This window comes from Aegilops tauschii, chromosome 2, assembly GCF_002575655.3.
Source record: "Aegilops tauschii subsp. strangulata cultivar AL8/78 chromosome 2, Aet v6.0, whole genome shotgun sequence".
Taxonomy (NCBI): Eukaryota; Viridiplantae; Streptophyta; class Magnoliopsida; order Poales; family Poaceae; genus Aegilops; species Aegilops tauschii.
Genome location: NC_053036.3, coordinates 118598910 through 118621764, shown reverse-complemented (window position 1 = coordinate 118621764; position 22855 = coordinate 118598910). Strand labels below are relative to the sequence as shown.

The window sequence follows — 22855 nt, the reverse complement described above, 5'->3', positions numbered from 1 at the left end:
ATGATGGTGCTGGTGATGGAGATGATGATGGTGATGCTGGTGGGGGTTGATGACGCTGGTGATCATTTTGCTGCATGCACTCTTGTTATGCTGACAAGTAAGGTTCAAATGATCCAGCTGAGGTTCACTGCTTAAGCTGTTAATCAATAATAAAATATTAAACTACTCCGGTCCATGTTTCTGCATGCTAGGATCTGAAAAAAGAATGTTTTTTTAGTTGAGTCTTTGCCCATGATTTATGTTATTCAACCACAACATATCTTTACAAAAGTGTGGTAGCAACAGACATTTGGGTGTTCTTTGTTTTTAGTTCAGGCCTAAATAAATTCTGATGTGATGATACAGTCTTGAAAGATAAGTGGAACTTAAAAGTCAGTACAATACCTTTCTAAACCATTTAGAAAGCTATTATGTACAGACTACATAGCGATGCAAATACTCTTAATGTGCTGACCAAGTCAATTTTTAGTATCTTAGGATTTTGTGTGGTTTATAGAGTTCAGCATGTTTGGCAGTTGATGTTCCAAGTTTACGGTCACTGTAAGCATGTGGTAGCATCTTGGCTTGTAACCAGTTTGTGGGATTTCTTTTCTTCATATTATGACTGTTGTACGTCTTTTAAAAAAAACTTTACAACTCTTAACATCCTTTCGCAATAGAAGGTGTGGTAGGTGTTTTCAATTGCAGACTGAATTATGTCAGCTCCAAGGCCTGCTCCCTGTAGATGTGATCACGCGAATGCTGACTTAGATCATGTGGTGATGGCGGCGCTATGAAAAGAACCTACACTCCATGATTTATGTATATTTCTGAAGTGTAATAATGTATGACAACTTTGTAGTGATGCTCATTTGATGCACAACTGAAAATTCTGGGAAAGAACATGCGCTAATTTGGTTTGATTGTGCTATATGGGCTACTTTGCTCATTGACGAGTGCTTGTTGCCTGTTTGTATACTTGGACATGTGTATATTTCGGATACACAGGCATATTTCGGGTTTGCGCGTACAGAGCTACCTGGCAACATCGTATACATGTTGTCACGGTGAGCAACAGGCAGAGATGACTGCACAGAACAGGTCACATAATTCTGGACTGCATGTGGACACCTCTGAATTTGTGCGGAACCTCCAAGCTCAGACATAACTACCCTTCTATACCACCCTGCTCCTCTGGCATCAGAAGCAGAACTGCCTGACCGAAGGAGATGGACAGGAAGGGAAGACGGACATACAAAGGCCGAATAAAGCTCTCTTGACGCTGCATCTGAATAGAGAGTCACTGAGTACATACGAAACCCTTGAATAAATAAGAATTGAGAAGTATGAAATGTGGGCATCATAAAAAAAAAGACCGAACCAGTAAGACTAATGTCTACTTATTTATACCTTTGAGAGGTCCACTTATGAACATTTTTCACTTCTACCGAAAATGCCCACCGACATCCTTTGTCTGAAAAGCAAAAGATGCCTTAGCGGCATCCCCCATTCTCGCTCACATTCTAGTGGGTTCGGGGTGCCAGAGGTGATGGATTTGTTCAGGAGGGCAGATGCTCCCATAATTCGACAAAATATGTATAATGTAGCACTAAGGCTTCTCTAGTATGGTTTACCAAATGGACATCTCCAAATGTCCGTGGACAGCCAGCCGTAAAGATTTACTCAAAGACCGCAGGCATTTTATTTTCATTGAATTTTGGATTTACTCTTTGTCGGAGGTGAGGACGAAGACCATCACGCCAGACGGTCCAGCCTCGTCATCGTTGGTGGCCGGCGTGGTTTGCATCGTCGTCGTGCTGCTTCAATGCCTCCTTATCCTCATTCTTCATCTACTCGAAGAGCCAGACAGTCCACATTTTGTGGTGCTACCTCATGGCGGACCATATGTGCGCTTTGTATGGAGGCGAGAAACGCCCGGTTCACGTCGACAATGCCTGGGGACCGCTTCCACCATGGTCATGATGGCAATGCAAGCCGAGCCTCCACCAACAGCCATCTGAACTCAAACACCGACGCCCCGGCAATAGCCATCGCCTCCTTCGCTGCAGGCTGTTCTGGTTCCGTGACCTCCACCATGGTCATGGGGTTGCCCTTTCTACTCACCGAGCTCGAAGGTGCCCGCATCAAATGTGGGCCTAGCACCATGTGTCCACGGACAAACCACGGAGCCAACCATTGTGATGGCGAACAACAGACATGAATGCAATCTAGGGGTGGTCAGACGACATATCTAGCGATTGGAGAAGGGACTCAAAGCTAGGGTCTTGAAGTAAATAACAAGGGCAAGGCACGGAGCGGCAAAGGCACGAGTGCAGGCAGCCATAGTAAGCTTTTCACGCTTCTCAGGCAGTGCATCGGGATGAATGTAGGGTATCCTGACAGCGACCATCAATCCTTTGTTCAGAATGATAATAATTTTAGGAGCTTTTGGCGTAGGCTTCGGTGCATAATAACAGCAAACCCGGGCACATGTTGTGCATTGAACATATAAATGCTGCTAGAGTACCCGCCATTCTAGCGTCATCTCTGTCTGAAATTCATCCTGTACGCTCGATTTGCACTGCTGTCCATTGGCATCGTACTTTTCATCGCCGTGGTAAACATCTGGGCGCTTGTTTTTGTGTAAGTTGCGTAATCGGGCTAGAGCGACTGACGCATGGGCCATCCTTGCGCACGGGCCAGCCTAGCAGCGACAGGGCGTGTGCGTGCCTTTGTCGGGGTGAAAGCATTGGCGATTGATCGTGGGTTGCCAGTGTCGTGGGTTGGCAGGGCGTTTTTTTACCGTCCTCGTTTGCACCCAGCGGCGACGCCTCCGCTTCAGCCGCGGCGGACCCATCTGTCGGTCTCGTGAGTGCGCGGCTAGCGAGCGAGCGGGCGGCCTGGGCGAGCGGGCACGATAGAAAAGAAAAGGGGAAGCGACAGCGAGAGAAAAGAGAAGAGGCAGCCAGACCTAGCCCGCGCCCCCGCAGCCGCCTCCTCTCCTGCCGCCGCCGCCTCGGCCTCGTCCGCCTCCTCTCCTGCCGCCGCCGTCGCCTCGGCCTCGGCCGGCCCGTGCTCTGCCGACGCCCGTCGGCCTCGCTCCCATCCACGGCGAGCGGGACGACCGTGAGAGAATATCAGTGGGGGCGCCGTAGAGCCTGAGAGTCGGCGGAAGCAGGGGCTGGGTGTTGGCGGCCGACGGGGGTCTGGCGGGCGTCAACGGCGCGTCGACCAGACCGGCAGCGACCCCGATGGAGGGGAAGGGACCGGCAGACGCATACAAGCGGGAGAGGCTTGGGGGCCTCGTGGATTGGGATGGCGGTCGCCCGAGTTTCTTCGCTTGATCTGGAGAGGGCCATGGCAGTGCACGCGAGGGGCGGAGGCGAGCGACCCTATGGAGCCGCACACATCGACAGGTAATCTCCCTGCCTTCCCTTCGCTTCTCCCCTCCTCCCCTTCGTTTCTCACTCCTCTCCGATCTCGGCTGCACATTTGCGTCCCCACCATCTTTTTCTCCCAGTTTTTACTGGTTGATTCTTCGGTTCCTTGATGAGTGCATACCTGACTGTGCTAATTATGTCTCCTGCCCCTCCTTGTGTCACCTTGCCGCGGCACATGGCCTCTGCCCATTTCTCTCTAACAATAACTAATATTTCTAATATTTTTGTGTGATGATCCTTGTGTGAGATGGATCTTTTTAATATTTCTGTCTGATGAAAGTTGTAATCAATTGCATATTTTCTTGGCACTTTATTATGTGATATCTGTTTGGGGCATTACCTTTCTAATATGTGCTAACTTTCTGCTGATTGAAGGGAGAAGCTCGAGCTGCAGCGGGTCCATGGCGCCATCGCCGTCACAGCAGGAGGAGCGTGGGCCGTAGAGACGTCCGGATCTGTCCAGCCCTCACGCCGCCGTCCGACCATCCTAGAGGTTTGTTCCTGCGTCCTCGCCTCCATCCTCTGAATTTTTGTGCTCGTGTCCTCCCCTCCGTTTGGCTCTTGTTGAAGTGCCACCGATTTCTTCTGCTACCTAAGAAGTACTAATGCTCATGTTTTTACAATTTGGTTTCCATAGCTTTTAGTCATGGGATCTTGAGGAAAGCAGTTAATACATTATGATTGTGTCGACTATACTGAATCTACAAAGCCTTTTTGTGTGCAGAGAAATTCACACTCTGCATTAGTTGCAAAAGATGCTGATTTTGATCTTAATAATTATAGTTGATGTTCAAGCAGTAGCGAGTTTGGCAACCTCACGGTCATCTAATTCGGAATTCACGTCCCACCCTCGAAGCTTAGCTTAATATTATTCATTTTCTGGTTTAAACTATTTCTTGAAGCCTTCTTTCAGCTCGCACTTGTATGCTATTTAAACTTATTTCTGGGTGTAAGAAGAGTTCAGAGCAAAGCAGGCCAACATCTTTGCTGCACTGGACCGGCTCTACATCCGTGGTGGCGGGCACGACCTCCGCTGCCGGGTGCATGATGAGGCACTCGAGGGGTAGGGCCGCTTGCGGCGCAGGTGCCCGTCGTGTGTCCCAGCGGGGCACCCGAGGCAACTGCAACTGGCCGGCGAGTTTGGCTGATTTCAACATGTCAAGGTGGGCTTCAACCAATCCTTCTTCCCCTCCCTCTCTCTTTGTGCAACTCTGGAATCTTGTGCAATGTGCTCTGCTTCCATCTCTTTTCTTTTTTTAAATGAATCTCGACTCAGGAGAGCATGGTCTTTAGGCTAGCATTACTGTCAAGGACCTCACCTTCCTATTGAATTGCTTATGTTTGTACAACATGTATTTTTCAAAATTAGTTGCTTACAGTGTGATGAATTCTATGAACTTTTAGTTCAAAAGAAACGGCGACAATGTTAAGAGTTCTTTTGTGATGTTGCACGGTGTTCTGATTTTTGCGTTCTGGCATTCTTTCTTAATTCTGAGTTCAAAGAATCACTTGATGCTATTGACCAAAAAGCGATTTTGTTACGGTTCCTCTGAGTTAGTAAACCAAAAGGACTAAAACATCATCGGTCGGCAGTTGTTGAATTTGTCAGATTGATATTGCCTTGGTTACCACTTTGTTTGGTGATTACACTATAAATTCTTGAGATATAGTGCAATGGTTGATAGTTTGTCTTATAATCATAGTTGTTGTAGCATCTGAGAATGATTTACTTCTCTAGCCAGCTCTCCTTCTGTGATTTCAGAGTATATGTTGTTATAAGTTTGTCATCGTCAACGTTTGGTGCCCATATGGAGTTTAATAGAAGATTAACACTGGTAATTAGAGGTGACTTTGACCACCATTCTATGTTGCTGTTACAGAAGAAGACCATGGCTACCGGAGGACTATATGAACAAGGCTCGGCAGGTCCTGCATCATCAACTAACAGCCAACTCCAAACGATTACTCAGGTTAGCTCTCCTTCTGTAACTAACCCATTTTACAATTGCTCTCCTTTCCCAGGTAAAGATAGTATAATCAGCTTGGTTAACAAATAGCACATTCCATATGAAAAATACTGGAGTAGATAGTTTACACGATATACCTTGGTACTCTAGCTATTTTGTTTAGTTGGTAAATAAAGAGTAAGTTTGTCTCATCCAAAGTAGATAGATTGTGTACCTGTGATCCTATATAGGCATAGTAGCCAATTGTGTATAAACCAGGTGTGTTCGTATGTATAAGAGACATCCATATTTTCGTGAGTATAGTCCCTTTACCCTGCTTACTGTATCTACAATCATTAGTTATTTGAACCCTCAGCTGAAACTGTTGTTTTATATTACTGAAAGTTGCAGAATATCCCAACAAAAGGCAGAATTCCTTGTAGGATAAATAAAACTGCATCTGATGCTGACAAGTCTAGGAATTCCAGAGGCCGAGTATCGTTGCAGGGTATATGCGAACAACAAAATCTATGCCACAACTCTTTTCAGTACATCTATGGTACCACTCAAAGGTAGACCTCTAATTATGATTTTCCTTCCATGCCGCCATCATCTTGTTGTGCACTAACAGTTTGTTTAAAATCCTATGTTATTCAGATAAAATTTGGTGGTTTAGATGAAATTTCATCGAAAGGTTTCTCCGTCATTAACATAGTGGTCCTAATTTGTTCTTATGTCTCTAGGTGTCTTCATTTCGGGATAGTAAGTCCGATGACAAGAGATTCTACATATTTTCTCCCACAAAGGCACTTAAGTTGAAGACATATTCAAAAGATGACCGTGTCTCAGTGGTCGAGGCCTTGGTCTTGGTCAGGAGTGTTTATTCGCTCAGGTCGCTTAGTGGAAGAATAACTTTGGTGCAGAGTGACATTTCTATTTTGACTGCAAGGAATCAAAATCGGATGCACCAGGAGGCTTTAAACGAGACTCTTATACAGGATTGAGAATAGATTATGCTTTCGGAGTTTTCAGTAGGAGTTTTCATGCTACTGAAAGCAACTGAAGCTACGTTATGAGGATCATCTAAGCTTGTTTGGATCCAGTAGATACCATTTTTGAGGTAAGAATGGCTGTGAATATTAATTACTGCTGCATATTCTTTGAGACCGTACAAAATTCTAAGATAAAATGCTTATATGAAGTTCATAGGTAGCAGAAACTGCTTATGCCTGAAACTAAATAGTAGAACTACATCATATGCTCATTGGTCATTTTGCTTGGAGACATACTGAGTTCGTTAAGCCTACTAATTAGCTAGAACAAGTTCAGCCAAGAGGTAGATGTTATTTGTTCTTTCTTGCTCTTTCTTTTGTTGATATTCAGTCCTAGCCTCACACAACCGCGTTACACTTTCACTTATAATGATCCAAGAGAGAGAATGTTCATTAGTTTTATTTGGATTTAGTGTACATAAATAATTAGCTAAGTTTGGTTATATTTAGCATTAGATGTTTCCCAGCAATGAAAAATGGTGGCCTGTTTTTTTTCCTTGACAAGTTACATTAGCAATGTGTAAAAGTTTGTCAAAGCTGGCTGTGTAAATCTGCCTCCTAGGAGGATGTAAATTCCCTCTCTTTCCAATGCAATGAAACGCAAAAGCCATTTGCATTTTCTCGAAAAAAAACTGAAGGCCAAGGTAGATTCCTCAATGTACATATTGTTTGCACTTTCTAAGTACTGAAGTACGTATATTTTAGATAAAGTAGCATTTTCCAGTAGAGATCATGGTTGGGTCAACATATATTTCCACTGAACATTGGCATATTTAGAGCTTTCTATATATTTTATATTTTCTTTCAGCGAGTTTTTCTGAAGATGTGTCAATGTTCAGCCTGGAGAATGTTCATGTAAAGGCCAGTACACAAGCATGTCTACTTTACCATATGGATGGTGGATCTACAGGACAAATTTATGCACCAGCTTTGAATTCCATGACGTTGCACGGACTATGTGGAACCCACTGATTCATAGTGATGTATTTTCTTCGAGAAAGAGAGGACTGTGCAATCAGAAGTACAATATGTGATCATCAAGTGTAAGAGATGGCAAGAATATGTGGTATGTATTTCAGTCTGCGTACTAACGAAGTGTATTGACTGTTCATGCTGCTATAATAAGCTCGATGATTTACTATGGAAACAGAAAAACACTTAAGAAGCATCTTAATTTTTATGTACTGAGATTTTAGAGGCTGTTATTGACATTGATTTCCTTTATGCTAGAGATGCTGGTAAGAAATCTACATCAGAACATACTTTGGTTTAATTCTTGGTTAGCACTTATCTGTTCTTTGCATTCAAAGAACTCATTTGTTTCTTAAAAAAAAGATAAGAAATATTGCAATCTTAATTGGCACAGTTTGGCCCTTTCATCACTTGGTATATAGTATTTCTTAGATACACCAACAATGAATTTTGGTTAGCACAAGAAATTGATACAGTACAATAGATTAACTATTGCGGTAGATTTATTGATTTTTGTCGGGCTGTGGTATCTATCTGTAGCATCTGGAAGATGCCAAAAATACAATAAGCCTTTTTTCACAAGGTTTTTTGGTGTTGCTCAATGCTCATTACCTCTGGTATTATTTTCTCTTTTAGTCCTTTACTACTATTATCTCGTGCTTCTAAATATTATGAAAAACGTGCGAGTGAATCAAAGACTGTATATATGAGAATGTATGTGAGTTTGTTGCATTTTAGAGAATAGCCACACCTCCCTTGCGTTTGCATAGAACAAGGATGACAAACTTTGGTTTAACTTGGTCAGCACGTAACTCATTTGTTTCATAAAAGAAGATAACAAATATTGCAATCTTAATTGGCGCAGTTTGGCCCTTTCATCTCTTGGTATGTAGTGTTTTTTAGATAAACCAACAATGAATTTTCTTAGATACACTAAATGATGAACAGGGCATATGTCAGGATGCATAGCATAATGTATATGTTAATTAGAAAATACTCTTTAGCATCTGAAACATCTAAAGGCCATCACTCAACCATGTATTATATACAATATACCCAGCTCAGTGACTAGAGCAGTCCCAGCCACTAATTAGTACTCAACATTGAATCACTCATCTAAGTATCAACACGACTTGCCTATTGACATAGTAGTGCTAGGTCCTCGGTGTTCGTTCTTACTCTCTGTTTTCCGAGTCTTTGGTCTCTATTCACATTTCGTTTTCTATTTTCATATCACTATGTATTCATTCGGTATCTTGGTTTCTCTTTGTTTAGTCTCCCGTACCTCTTTTTTTTCATTTGTATGTCTAAGGTAAGAATGAGAGATTAGATAAACAAACAGGAAAGTGCTTACTTTGTTCAGTGGATGCATTCCGTCACTGTCCATCAACAAGTTCAACTCCGGCGATGGTTCACCGATGTGGGCCGATGCACCACGTCAGGAACGTCAATGGCCTGACAGGCCATTTTCCAACTGGGCCTGTTATAAATGACGAGACCATGAGGATGCAGACAGTAATGTTGCTCCTGGTATAGTTATTTAGTGAAGTTATAAGCTTCTCCTTTTGGAGTTTACTTCTACGAGTGATCAGTCCCTGCATCTTGTTCTATTTTTCAGAAAATGAATATGTACTTTGCCGTGCCACTAATCTGAGCAAAATAGTAGATCATGATGCCCCTCGTGCTACAGTGGAATTGAATCACAAAAATTCTACATATTCATAAAACACCGAAGGAGGTTAGTTTTTACCTGAGCGGCAACGGCGACTGCCGTGGGCTTGCTGGAGCCTCCCTAGCCATGGAAAGTCACCAGCTTCAGGGAGTGCCAGGCTGCCAGAAGAGACGCAACCTTCGGCAGGGAGCGACAACAGCAACCGTGAGGATTTGGCTCGCCGATACGAGTGACAGCGGCGCCATGTGCAGATTCCGCAGCTCCGAGCTGTAGCGGGAGCTGCCAGGCTGCCCAGATGCAGATGGAGCAGCTGCGGTGCTGCGCCTTCGAGCTGGCGGGCCGCCGAGATGCAGTTGGAGCCGCAGTGCCTTCGAGCTGCAGCGTGTTCCGCTCCCCCGTGAAGCTGCAGCGTGATCCACCGTGAAGATGGAGCCCAGCGTGAATCGCCTTCACCAGGTGTTTTCTCCAATACAGTGGGGAGAGGAAGAGGATGAACTGATCGATGGAATCAAGGCTAACAGTCCACCACGTGGTTATCTCTGGCGTCATATGTGCAACCCGTGTGTATAGGTGTCCAGACTCCAGAGTGTGTGGTTCTTTCTCACAATGTCACGGTTGTATTTTTATCTTTGGTGCTAATTTGTACTTTATGTAACTGGTATAATCTGTATTGTTTCGTCAAATTTATTCCCACTTATCTTAATATAAGAGCATCTGCAACCACAAGTATCAAAATCCTTATCTAAAGGTCCATGGACGTGTCCGGATGTGTCTGCAGACAGTGATTGATCAACACATAAAAATTGTTTCCACAATCGGATGTCCCATTTGCAAATCATCAAATTTATACAATTACATGTAACATGAAACTATTCTAAAATTTCGCCGGTGACCGTCATTATTGTTCTGGCAGTGTCCATGTCCAACGGCTGGTTGTGCCCCTTGAAGTGGAAGTGCGGTCACCGACGAGGTAGAGTAGGACATGGGACACGCATCAGCTCATGGGACTCGAGGTGCTGATGTATCCCATGACCTACTCTTGTCAGAGCCTGGAGCCTGCATGTCGCTGGTGGAAATGAGCTTGACGATGGATCCATCGGGGTCGAAGGCCGACACGTCCATCACGACGCGGTTGTGGCGTCAGGGGTCACCGATCACCCGCTGCAGCGTCGAAGAGTGCGACTCCGTCACGCCCATGTCTGTCGCGAGGGCTATCGTCGGCTCCCACACCCACTGCCTCGCATGGTGGGAACACAACGCCATATTTGCGTTTGACATGAAGCGGATGTGCACCTCCGCCTCGGTGCACTAATGAAGCGGTTGAGCATCCGCCATAGCGTTCAGACACCAGACGGATCACACCGCCTCCAGCGAGGCAGTGGCGACGCGCGTCGCACTGGATCCATGCGTCATTTGGGTGGACGCAATGGGTTCCCGCTAGATGGAGTACGATCGATGTTGGGCAGACTCCTCCCGAGATCGACGGAGCACAATGCGGACAACCATCTCTTCTCCTAGAGGCTGCGTGGGACGAGTTTCCAGTCAACAGATCAAGATGCGTAGGACTCGGATCCGCTGACCCCCATGCCGGAGATCGCCCGAAAGGAGTTTGGGGGCGGAGGGGAAGTAGAGAGGGTGGGGGTGGAATGGAGTGGAGTGGAATGCAGCTAGCGGTTCATCTAGAGTTCATGCAGGTTTGAATATATGTGGGATCGAGTGCGCCTCATTGGGCAGGATTGAAAGGCAAAAAATCCATCTAAAGGCAGGAAAGTACATTCTCCGTGTTAAGGGCCACATTACTCCTCTCATTCCAACAACTCTCACGACAACTGCTAAAAGATATAGCTTTATACAATTTAACATAGGTGAGCCTTGCATCCACTACTTAGATGAGTTTAGTCGCCACATTGTGCTACAACTATAATGTTCGTAGAGTGTGAAAGATTATCCGCAGCACCACCACGCCTGATCGCTACTATGTGTGCCACATGACAGAAACATTTGCACCAGACGGCAAAAGAATGGTAATCCTTTGCAATTGCACTATCCAATTTCATACAATAGCATGGTATAAAATGATATAGTAACTAACCTTTCCTGTTATTTTCAGTACTTTAGCGTTCCCTTTTCTACGGGTTCCCTTTTCCCACGCATGGATGCTGACCGTGGTGAACTGCCAATCCCTACTGGAGATGGAACTACCGCTGTCACAACCCGCTTTATCAAGGGTGTTGACAAAAAGGGCCACCATCACTAAAGGCTGGAGCAACTTCTTCCGTCACGCAAACATGAACAAAGGGCAAGCATATGCTTTCGCCTTCAAATGCACTTCCAAGGGACTGCGTCTGATCATCTACTCAATATAAGCCAACTGCAAAAGCCCCTTGTTATATAACTTAATATTAGTATAAAGCCCATCAAGACTTCTGTGTTTATCATCCTTTTGGATCTTATGTAATCCACTATGACCATCCTGTGCATTTAGCTATCGATTATCTTCTGCTTAGACTGCTGTTCGGTATGCTTTTGAAACAACCATGATAAAATAAATATATGCTTTCGTCTTCAACTACACGTCTAAAGGCCTCTGCATGATTGTCTATCCAATCTACACAGATCACAAGAATCCTTTCCTACATGACTTGGTGCATCATTTTCGATCTTACATAAAACAAACCATGACAATCCTATGCTTATGACTATCGCTTGCTTGCTGCATATAGTATCATGAGTTATGCTTTTCGAACAACAATATGTTAATGCACACTCTTACAATACCTGGCTTACATTCGGCCTTTGCGCCATTGGCGCAACGGGTCATCTAGTAAAACTACAGCTTGCAATGTCTCGTCCAAGTAGAAATGTGCGATGAACTAGTTCAGCTTAAAACGTCTCCAGGTTGTACAGAAGCGTTCCACAAATCGCTAGAGTATGCATAACACTGGCGGCAGTTTAATCAGCAGACATTACAGGTGCAACTATATGTAAAAGTACTGCTCCAGGATCACGACTGCATCAACTTCGAGCCTGCTCAGGGGCGCTTCGGAGGGAAGTACTGCACGTTGTTGTCTTGGCACATCCCCTGGAACGACCAGAAGAAAAACTATTAGGTCAAGACATCATAGAGTTGCGTCGCAATTCTTGCAAGAATGAAGGCATGCAGTTTTTACCTGATACTCCTCTGGAAGTTCCTCTGAGACAGCCAGAGTATAGCACCCTGGAATGAACCTCCCTGCAGATTGAGAAACAAACATAAGCAGATGGTCTCGGTTAACCGTTACTCCCTCCGTTCCAAAATAGATGACTCAACTTTGTACTAACTTTAGTACAAAGTTGGGTCATCTATTTTGGAACGGAGGGAGTACAATGCAACACTTTGTTTAGCATAGGTTTAAGTCGTGTGGTTATGACACAAAAACAGACATGGTCCACCAGCGAAGTCAATTCCAAAGGGCTAGCAGAGTAATGCATAGCACCACCACGAACCATTGGTGTTAGTTTCTCTGTTCTGCTTGGCTAAAAGCTTTCACATTATTCAAAAGGAACATAATACTGGAGCGGTGGAGCTCTACATTGAAGCTGCTTGCACTTTTTAGTATGGGACTTCTTTTAACAAGGAAACCGCCTAAATTCCTGATGATAGTAACATACTCCCTCCATTTCAAAATATAAGTCCTTTTAGAGATTTCAATGCGGACTACATATGGATGTATATAGACGTATTTTAGAGTCTAGATTCACTCATTTTGCTCCGTATGTAGTCCATATTGGATGTCTAAAAAGAGTTATATTTAGGAACAGAGGGAGTAATACATATACCTGACAAAAAAGAAATGTCTTCCTTGGTATTGTTTCACGACCCAGAATTCAGATTATGGCCATCCCACCCAATGAAGTATTAGGATTTTTGTCAATAAATCCTACAGATTACGGAGTCATGGTTCTATCGTTCTCACTACTTCTCATTGAATGGTTCGGTCTGAATCCTGTAGTGGAGCTTTCCAAAAAAATATTTCCAAACAAATTTACAGTTTTACTAATTCAAGCAGCTCTTTACTATTGCTCCAATTTTTCACTTTTTCTTCAAGTTAAGATTTCTAATTCTTTACTAGCTAATTGCCCCAGCGTTGCAGCGGGGGCATACACATTCTAATGGTTTAACATCAATCATGTCTAACATATACCTTTATAGAATACTCATGTACACTAGGCGGTATTGTTAATTCAATTTATCGTGAACTAGTTCCTCCTCCACCAACCCCTATCTTTCTCTAAAAAACAAAGAGACTTGATTAACTTTGAAGAAATCAACCCAGTGTATAGAGGGAATAGAGGGGAAGACGGACGTGCGTGTGTAGGTTGTAGCGGGCCGATTTTTCCCTGACTTTCTTGGCGTGCTAAGCATGGGATGGAGGCAGACAAAGGTTGAGCGAAATGGGAACGTTAAGTCTTTTTTAGGTAGTGTAGATTATTTTTATTATAGTGATGGTTTATCACATTGCCTTCTATGATGCAATTCATAGACCATACATATTGGAACCCTATATCTTACTTATTCATCTTCTTTTTATCATCCCTCCCCTTATCCACATCCCTTTAGTTTCTTCACAACCTAGAATCTCATTTACTTTCTAAGAGAATCCTAACGAATTTCATCTAAAAAAATCAAGACCCATAATCTGATTCAAATTTGCAATGATGCAATCCTCAGTCGGTTCCTTTCATTTACATTTTGTTGGCATGATTTCCGCATTGTGAAACAGCAAGGAAGTAATTTTCAGGAGTTCTATCTTTCATTAGAAACATACAAAAAAAATGTGGAACTAATGGATCACAGTATGAAGATGCATTACTTAAATAAAGAAGACTTTAGAACGGAAACAAAGAAGAAAAAGATATGCACTTTGGTTAACAAGCATGCAATCGGACAGTTTTAAATAAAGATTCTAATGTGAAATCTTAAATGTTAAAAATACAACCTTAATACAACAATTTTTGTCCTATGAGATAATCCACTGATAATTTCCTTTGCTATAACAAGGACTCAAGAACCCACCCCTGGAATTAAACCAGCTAGGAGTGCATCTTTGCAAATATTAGTTCAGTTTTCTGATCCTTCACAAGTGGTAACCACATACAGGTCTACACGAATTTAAGAACTATAAATAAAAAAATATCAAGTACAAAGCCAAATAGATATATTTTATAAGAATGCCAACACACTCAGGTGGATGCTCAATAATGAATTTAAGTACTGCCAGCAACCATAATAATTTTACATAATGGGAGTAAGCAGGCAAGGAATTATAAACAGTATAAGGCAGATGCAGTACTCATCTAGACACCTCACCAAGTAGTGTTTATAGACCTAAACGATTAGTATATGGTAGCAAGGAGAGCTTTCCTGTAAATGGTCTAACCTGTTCCTTTTTAATACTACAAAATGAATACATAACTAGGCTAGGAATGTAAATATGCAATAGCATAAAGTAAACCAAACTGAACAGAGAAAGTAACCTGACAAAAATAAGTACATGCTGTGTGATAGCTATTTAACTAGACACTCACCAATTCTCAACCAACGAGCAGCCCAACTCCTATTAGGATCCATCAGCGATATTATTCTGCAAGCCAAGATTTGTGCAATAAAATCAGAAAGAGGAAGCACTGGACTGCATAAATAATATATATTTAAGGGCATACGATCTTTCTGCGATTAGCAGCAGCACATTCTAACGAATATATAAATGTCATCATGAATTATTCACCAAAACCACCAAAAGAACTGAAGTGATCAACAAGAGGGGTTGAATTTATTTAGAGAAAAATAACAAGCATTGCATTTATTTCTTCCTCTTATCTGTTTGTCAGTCAATTTGCAGCCCGTAAAAGCACTAGATATATTCTTTATCACAACAAGAGATTACGAAAACGTGGATTTAGTGCATCTCCACCAGAGAATTAACCACTGAGCAACACTAGCCAGTAGAACTACAAGAGTGCAGTGCAGAATAGAGTTACCCAGTGAAGTTGGCGGTGGTGCAGCTGACAACGTTGTCGCGATCTTTGTCCATGTCCAGGAAGGGGCAGTTCTCGCAGCCATTCTCCCTGAACTGCACACCCCATGCAGCAATCAGACACAGTAGATGTTAAACATCAGCAAACAACAATAACATTCAACCACGCTGCTTGTGTCACCAAATGGCACAATATTTCTCACTGCAGAATTTACACGAAACACAGGCGCGCGATCCAAATCGAGGACATGTGACTAATAAACCCTACCATCCGACAGCGTATGCTCCCTAAAAGAATAAGGCGCCCTAGTTTTGACACGCAGATATGGATTCAATTAACCAACAGGGGGGCCGAAACCCTAGGTCTAGACGGACGGGTAGCGATGGGGGCGGCGGCGGCGGGTCGGTACCTGGTCGTAGGTCTTGACGAGGCGGCAGCGGAGGCATGCGCGGAGCTCGTGGCCGAAGCTATTCGGGATCTGCGCGTGCTCAACCCCGCCGTCGTCCATCATCCCGCCGCCGCCGCCCCTCATCCTTGCTTCCCCTCGCCTCCTCTCCTCGCCTCGCCTGCTATTCGCTTCTGTACTGTCTCGCTCGCTCCCTCGCTCGTTCCGTCCTAGAGCTCTCTCGTATCTTCTCCTTTTCTTTTTCCTACCTTTTGTGTATTTGTGTTTTCTCAGTTTTTTTTAGCAAACTGTGTTTTCTCAGCTTGGGCCTTGTGTGTGATGTTTGGGCGCATATGATCCAACGGGTTGTTGTTTGCCGACCTTCCAGAGCCCACTGGACTGGACTAGGACAGCAAAGAACGAACTAAGGCCTCATTCGGTTAGGATAAGGAAATCATCTTCTTTGTCTAAAAAAGAAGAGAAAAGTAAACCATCTTCTAAAAAAATCATAAGAATAAAAAAACATAGGAAATGAGGTGATATGTGTATCAATTTCTGTAGGGAAAGAGAGGTCATTTGATGCATTCCTTTAAAATATGAAGGATTGGTCTCTATCCTACATAAAAATAGGAATCCATTCTTATGAACCAAAGAGCTCCAAAAGAATATTTCCGTTGAAAATCCTATCCTTAGATTTTCTATAAAATTCCTACAAACTAAATGAGGCCTAATGGATTTCACAAAACTAGACCGTGCCTGTCCTCTAAAAAAAATCCACGCTAACTGCGCAGAAGGTAGGGGAGTTCTAGTGGAAAGCGAACTTTTGGCTCTCGGGTGTGCACAAACCTTATATGTGCAGTTTTTAAAATAATTCCAGGAAAAGTAAAAAAAATCCATCTTTTTTGGAAAAAATATGATCAAGTATTGCATTCGTATAAAAAGTTTGGACAAGGAAGGATTCTCGTTGACCTCCGGGCGAAAAGAACAAATTTATGACGACAATATAGCGTGAATATTACTTGTATATAGCGTTTTTTGGTGTATCTTTGACCCCGGATACAATGGAAGTCATTCCCTGACGAATCTTTTTATACGAGTGTAATACTTGATAATGTTTGATTCCACAAAACTTTCGGATTTTTTGACTTCTTTGAATTACTAAATTATTTTTTAATATAGGGTTGCAATGACAGCCGAGAGCACAAGTGTATTTTCCAGCTCTTGTGGCCATACAACAAGATTTGAACAAAAATGTTTCAAATGAATCATAACACTGGTAACATGAAGTGGCAAACACATGGAACATACTAAAACTACGGAGACAACAATGAAGAAACACATTCGCAATAACATATTCAGTCATTTCCAACAGATCCCAGGATCTTACAACATGTTGCTCATGTATATATGCACAAGGATCACACACACTTGCGACATGTTGAAACACCTTACACAACATATAAAAGTTCTTGGATTCACTAACATTTCACCGTCAACAATGGAGACGTCGGCCTTTATCGATTCATGCTCGGCCACGAATTCGGCTTGCTGAAGCCCCACGGCAACCCCAAACCCATTCCATACAACCTGAAACCATTTCAGTGGTGTCAAGAAAAAATGGTGATGAAATTTTCTTGACAAATGTCAATGTTGGCAAGATCTAAGCTAGTTATCTGCATAGAAAACTGATTATCAAGGATATCTACCAGTGTCAAAATTGGTCACTATTATCCCACCTAACTTCTAACTCTTTTTTTCCTTCATATTTTTTAGGTGTTAAAAAGGTGAGCGCCATCATTTCAATGGACAACAACAATATTACTATATCATGTTTTTTTTGCTAATACTACTAATGTCATGCTGACCAACCCACGGAATTGCTTGAGTCATTGACTTGAGTGTGAATTTACTGTAGGCATGAGTAGTGAACGAGTGCACTTAAATGAAAATCGTTCACTACCCATGCTGACCCACCCAACGAGTGCACTTAAATGAAAATCCTTCCAATCAGTGCCATTAATTGCAATCCATTGTTCGTACCTTCACTTTGGTATGCGGATTCTATATATACTTTTCCTTTTCAATTTTTCTTGTTTTATTTCCACCATTTACCTAATTGTCTTTTTTGTTCCTTTTAGAGAAAGGGAAAAGGAGACAAGGTGTACATTTACTTTTTCTTTCTTTCAAAACATTTGTTTTTATCCCTTCTACATAAGATAGTCTATTGGAAAACAATAGAAATAATGATCTTGTAGCAGGTTAGGAAGGATAAATTATATGCTACTTAACCCAGCAACGGTCCTAAACCACTTTGATATGCATGTGTTTTGCTTACATAACCCGCTAGATCAAATTTTGTCTTTTTTACCAAGGATATTGTCAAGATCAAACTCTCTTGGTCAATAGGGTTGTACTTGTCATGAGAACATCTTATAACATTGATCTTTGAGTCACCGCACCTCCCAGCTGGATATTAGCTGTATAGTGTTTCGCCGGGCTCCCCTGCGTCCGCGGCAGGTGTTGAAGGAAAGAAGGTTATGTGATAGTGGTGGTGGTACGGTGCATGGGAATGAAGTCTCCATGGCAGGTTCGTTGAGGACTGTATCCAAGATTTAGGCAGAAGAGGGGGCCATAAGGCAATACTCGCAACGAAAAGTAAGAGAGCAACAAATAATCACAAATTTAGAAAAAATATTAAACAAAAACTATATCGATTGTAGGTTTGTTGAGGACCGTATCCAAGATATAGGCAGAAGAGGGGGGCATAAGGCAATAATCAGAAAGAGAAGTAACAGAACAACAAGTAATCACAAATATCTTGAACATACGGTGTACTTGTAGTTCTATATTGTTGTGAAATAACTACATGTGACTTGAAACTTTGATTCAATGTGATCGCATGAGCCATGATGCGTCTGATGCTATGGCCATAGACACAACACGAGCATCAGGTCCAACTGAATCCACATACCGGCCAAGCGGACGGAGTAATTTACCATCAAGCAATCCCACAATGCGGGGTTGTACATGTGCACTATCAATTAAATAGACCATATGTAAGGGGGCACATCTGCCATTTCATAAGCCATTTTACTCCAACTCTATGCAAGGTAAGAGTAGGGTGTGGTGCATTGTGAGCTTGAGCCCATGTCAAAGGCTTGGTACATTCAATCGTTTTTCTTGAACTTGGGTGTGGGCATATGGGGGGGCCTAGGTGTCCACTAAAAAGTCTCGCTCATTTAATCCGTATCTGGTCAACCTTTTGACATAGTTCATATGTCTTGTAATAACATTCCTTTCGAGTATATTCCTTGTGTGCAATGGTATGAGCATAAGATGTTCAATGCAATATATTGTATGCGATAATGTATATTGTCTATGGTACTTTCTAGTTTCTACAAAAAGGCATGAACTTACTAATGAGGGTAGAGGAAACTAGCAATTACAAAATTTGCAGGTTCCTTTAAACCCAAAACACAATGTGCTAACGATTTTCAAAAAGGACGTTCGACCTATACAATAGATGCAACTAGATGTCTATCGGCTTGTACACTCGAGTTGTCGACTGGTACACTCCGAGCTCTATGCAACAAGTGTTTATCGGCTCGGAAACTCAGAGTTGTCGATCGGTAGACTCTGAGCCCTCTAGTCATATATTTTACGGTTTTGACTTGGACACTAGAAGATTCTTGGAATTTTAAAACGTAAGAATAGAAGAAAGAAATATCGAAGCACGGTAGTGTGTCATATTCATCACCACAAGATTGCAGATATATTAGATTGTGTATGAAAACACAAAAGATTCTTCACATGTGGTTTGAGGAGATTAGAATCATTCAAATTGTTTCTGAAAATCCTTTGAATCAAAGAGTCTTTTGGACCCTAGAAGCTCTAGAAGCACTAGAATATTCTTACTTCGAGTCTTACTTCAATCACTCGACCATTTGAAGCTCTTCGAATGGAATGCTCTGGTATTTTCCCTTGTGATTCTGGTTTTGCTCCCATTTTGGAGGGGCCGAATCAGGAACATGCCACCTACTGATTTCATCACACGACCATTTGAAGCTCTTCGACTGGAATGCTCTGGTATTTTTTAAAGGTTAATTGACCAAAACAACAACATAAATAACCTTTTATTTTTTAAAGTCAAGCTCCGTGTCTTTGCTAATTCATACTACTAAGAGCATCTCGAATAGATGGTCCAAAATTTGGCGGTCCAAAACCGAAGATGTAAAATTCGGACCACCAAAAAATGCGTTTTGGAGCTCCGAAAAAAGCTCAACTCCAACAGATGGTCCAAATTGATGGTCCAAAAGAGCAACTCCAACAGATGGTCCAAAATGAAGATGTAAAATCGCCTTGATCGTCTTCTTCAACCTCGGGACGTCGGCCGCCTTCGTCAAATCCGTCGCCATCAAGCTCTCCCCAACCTCCCCGAGCGCGCCATCCTCCCCGTGATGAGCTCCTCTCCCAATCCCCCTATTTTCCCCCTTCGACCGGTGTTGTTTGCCACCGCTCCCGTGCTCGTCCGTGGTCGCCATGGCCGGAGTCTGAGCTCCCCTGTACGTGCTCCTTTGCCAGCTAGCAGCGACGGAGGCGGGCAACAGCGGACACGAACACCACGAGGAGCGGCACAAGCACGCTGCACGGGCCAGCAGCGATGGCAGCTCGGCTGGACAGGGTCAGTGCGGGGCGGCGGCGGGGCCGGGAGGCGGTGGCAACAGGGCGGGCCAGCGAGCAGCGGCGGGCGGCGGCCTAAGGACCCGGCGGAGGCCTACATGGGCAGCCAGACCGCCGGAGGCGCCGAATCCCACCGCGGTTGCCTCCCGATTCGGCGGCGCCCGGGCGGCTGCGAGACGACTTCCGGCAAGGGAGGCGACGGGGGCGAGGGCGGCGCGGCGATTTGGGGTGGCGGCGGCGACGACGACAAGGATTTGGGCGGTGGCGGTGGCGGATTCCGGCCGACTGGTGTTCGGGCGGGCGGACAGGCGCGGCTGTGAAATGAAATGAAGTGGCGGTTGGGCGTTGGCGGGCGGTCGCCGAATTTGGAACAGATGCATCTCGTGATGTAAATTTGTACCGCGAGGTGTTGTATTTTACATCACGAGGAGGCCGCGGTCCATTTTTTTTTACATTTGGACCGTCTGTTGGAGCAGCGTTTTTTCTTCAAACGGTCCGAAAGTTAGGTATTTTTATATTTGAACCGTCTATTGGAGATGCTCTAATTCATGTCTTCAGATTTTACACGTATCATCGTTGATCACTGTAATAGGAAGAGTAATCAAGTAGGCTCATGAACTAGCTAAGTTAGCTAGATTTTCTCTTTCTAATCTCTGGATGGAGTCCGCTCCCAAGGCACTGATCCCCATGCTGGTAAACGATGCTACAATTCTTATAGCTCTGTCATTTCTTTTTTACTGAAAATGCCAACCATCCCTCCGACAACAGGGCAATGAACATGGATAACTCGTATTGTTATAACTTAGAACAACTCACATCAATCAACAATTGCTTGGATACCCACAAGAAAGTACGATGTAAGCTTCAGACCTCAGAGCTTGCTACAGTCGGTGGGGACAAATGACATTTGCCCCACGGTGATGTCAAACAGCATCTGTATATTCTGCTGCTGGAAATTGCCGAGCACCGAAGTCGAAGTCGACGTCGCCCCAGCAATGTTTAAGCAGAACGACGAGTCCTCTTCGTCGAAGGACATGTAGTTGTCCCTATGCAGCGTCATATCCGCACCGCCGGCGAAGTGCAGCACCATGTCCGGCATGGCCGGGAGCTGCCGCTCACCGGCAGGAGCCGGGAAGCAGGGGTTGTCCAGGCTCGTGGCGTTGACCGCTGGCTGGCCGAGCACCTCGGCCACGTGGTTGGCGACCACCCTGAAAGCACTTTCCACGAGGATCGTGAAGATGGTGCCGGAGTCCACGATCATCCCGCCGGTGCCGTCGGCGCGCAGCGCGAAGGTTTGGTTCGGGATCGGCAGGCGGGTGTCGCCGAGCGATATGCCCTCGAGGGAGACGTAGTACCGTGACGGAATCTGCGGGCTCTGCAGAAGCGGCGTCGACTGCACGGCGGCGCCACCACTGGCAGCCAGCTCCGCGAGGGAGCCGAACAGGACCGGGCTGCCCAGGCTGGTGTTGAAGAAGTCGGTGAGGCAGTAGCTGAACTTGCCGACCCCTAGCTGCGCCACGAGGGACAGGCTCCCGCGGCCGAGGCCGACCGTCCCGGTGGAGTTGTACGAGTCGCCCCCGTTGTCCGTGCCGCAGCCGAACGCGACGCCTCCGGCAGAGGCGGCCGGTGCTTCGCCGGGCGCGCTAGAGCCGAACGTGATCGTTTCCGTTCCCAGGCCGCCAGCCGAGTAGGCGCCGTCGCCGTAGGCGTAGCGGTACCTGCAGAGCGCGGTAGGGGTGCAGTTGCGGCTCCATATGGGCAGGCACGTGGCGCTGGAGCAGGGCACGGGGGAGAAGCTGGAGGAGGTGGTCGGGTCGTAGACGGGCGTGTCCTGCGGGAAGCAGAGCTTGCACGGCTGGCACTGCGTCCATGTGAGGTCGCTGCCGGTGTCGGCGAGGGCGACGAACGGCACCGGCGGCGTCCCGATGGCGAGCTCCATCAGGTACTCGGCCTGGCCCGAGCGGAGCCTTGGCCCGGTGCTCGACCTGGAAGACGTCGTGGAATAACCCGGTAGCGTCGTGGCCGCTCGGAGGCGGCTTCTGTGCACGGCTCGGCGCATCAGCTGTGCGTTGGTGAAGCCGAGTTTGGAGTCAATGTGGGCGAGCATGGAGCGATAGCCGGACGGTGGCGGCGCCGCCGAGCTTGCCAGTGAGGCAAGTAGCAGCAAGCTCAGAGCTTGTAAAGGACCCATGGGATCGAGCGTATGGATGATCAGTGCAAAGCTGAAGTGAGTTTGGTGAAACTTGCAAGTCTTTTTATAGGAAGGTTTCACCAAGAATGAATGACAACAGTAAGTAGTAGAGCGTTAACAAATTCATTACACTACTCCGATCTTTAGCATACAGACGTAGACGTCGTCATCAAGGGCGGAATAACCTATGGAGCAGAAGGAGCCTTGCTACGCCTAACCGCTACTACCTCGGACTCCTCCGGCCTGTCAACCTTGTGCCGCCATTTGCCACCGATGTGCAGAGCTAGAGCAAAGACTGGAAGAAGAAGAAACGAGCTGGCTAGGATGGAAGGGGTCTTCAGCTTTAGGTTTAGTAGTTCAGTTGCTAAAGCTAGTACAAAGTTGGATCTATTTTGAAACGGAGGGAGTAGCTAACACTAGTGACTAGTGCCTTCATGACCATCTTGTTTATCTCACATTGGTGTGCAAAGACACTGCTCACCTGCCGAAAGCGATTGAAAGCACAAGTACTCAATTCAGA

At 44.7% G+C, this 22855-nt stretch overlaps 2 protein-coding genes and 1 long non-coding RNA gene across 13 annotated transcripts; 1 reads left to right on the top strand and 2 right to left on the bottom strand.

Moving 5' to 3' along the window:
- The first annotated feature begins 2923 nt into the window (after positions 1-2923).
- Positions 2924-9796, top strand: LOC109740919 (uncharacterized). 11 transcript variants are annotated; one of them, XR_012202029.1, is made up of 9 exons: positions 2926-3395; positions 3795-3912; positions 4377-4582; positions 5300-5389; positions 5777-5937; positions 6109-6485; positions 7226-7483; positions 8732-8919; positions 9008-9796. It is a non-coding gene; the product is annotated as an uncharacterized lncRNA (long non-coding RNA). The 11 variants fall into 11 exon arrangements; XR_012202025.1 differs by having other exon boundaries at positions 5771-5937; positions 7257-7483; XR_012202024.1 differs by having other exon boundaries at positions 5771-5937.
- A 1985-nt stretch (positions 9797-11781) lies between these two features.
- Positions 11782-15750, bottom strand: LOC109740932 (transcription elongation factor SPT4 homolog 1). The gene is made up of 5 exons (XM_020299997.4): positions 15489-15750; positions 15083-15174; positions 14630-14685; positions 12232-12293; positions 11782-12143 (listed from the first exon to the last, which is right to left on the bottom strand). The coding sequence occupies exons 1-5, from the start codon at positions 15609-15611 to the stop codon at positions 12093-12095; spliced, it is 384 nt and encodes a 127-aa protein (XP_020155586.1). The 5' UTR covers positions 15612-15750; the 3' UTR covers positions 11782-12092.
- Positions 15751-21015: 5265 nt separating this feature from the next.
- On the bottom strand, positions 21016-22335 carry LOC109740925 (aspartic proteinase nepenthesin-1-like). Its single transcript, XM_073509550.1, has one exon. The coding sequence runs from the start codon at positions 22333-22335 to the stop codon at positions 21016-21018; it is 1320 nt and encodes a 439-aa protein (XP_073365651.1).
- Positions 22336-22855: the final 520 nt, after the last annotated feature.

Bases quoted from the DNA above. Each gene is read 5' to 3' on its own strand.
- LOC109740932 (XM_020299997.4), bottom strand. From the start codon at position 15,611: ATGAGGGGCGGCGGCGGCGGGATGATGGACGACGGCGGGGTTGAGCAC. The intron at 15,175-15,488 runs GTACCGACCCGC...TGGGGTGTGCAG, and splicing joins TCGTCAAGACCTACGACCAG to TTCAGGGAGAATGGCTGCGA. The intron at 12,144-12,231 runs GTAAAAACTGCA...TGGTCGTTCCAG, and splicing joins AACTTCCAGAGGAGTATCAG to GGGATGTGCCAAGACAACAA.
- LOC109740925 (XM_073509550.1), bottom strand. From the start codon at position 22,335: ATGGGTCCTTTACAAGCTCTGAGCTTGCTGCTACTTGCCTCACTGGCA.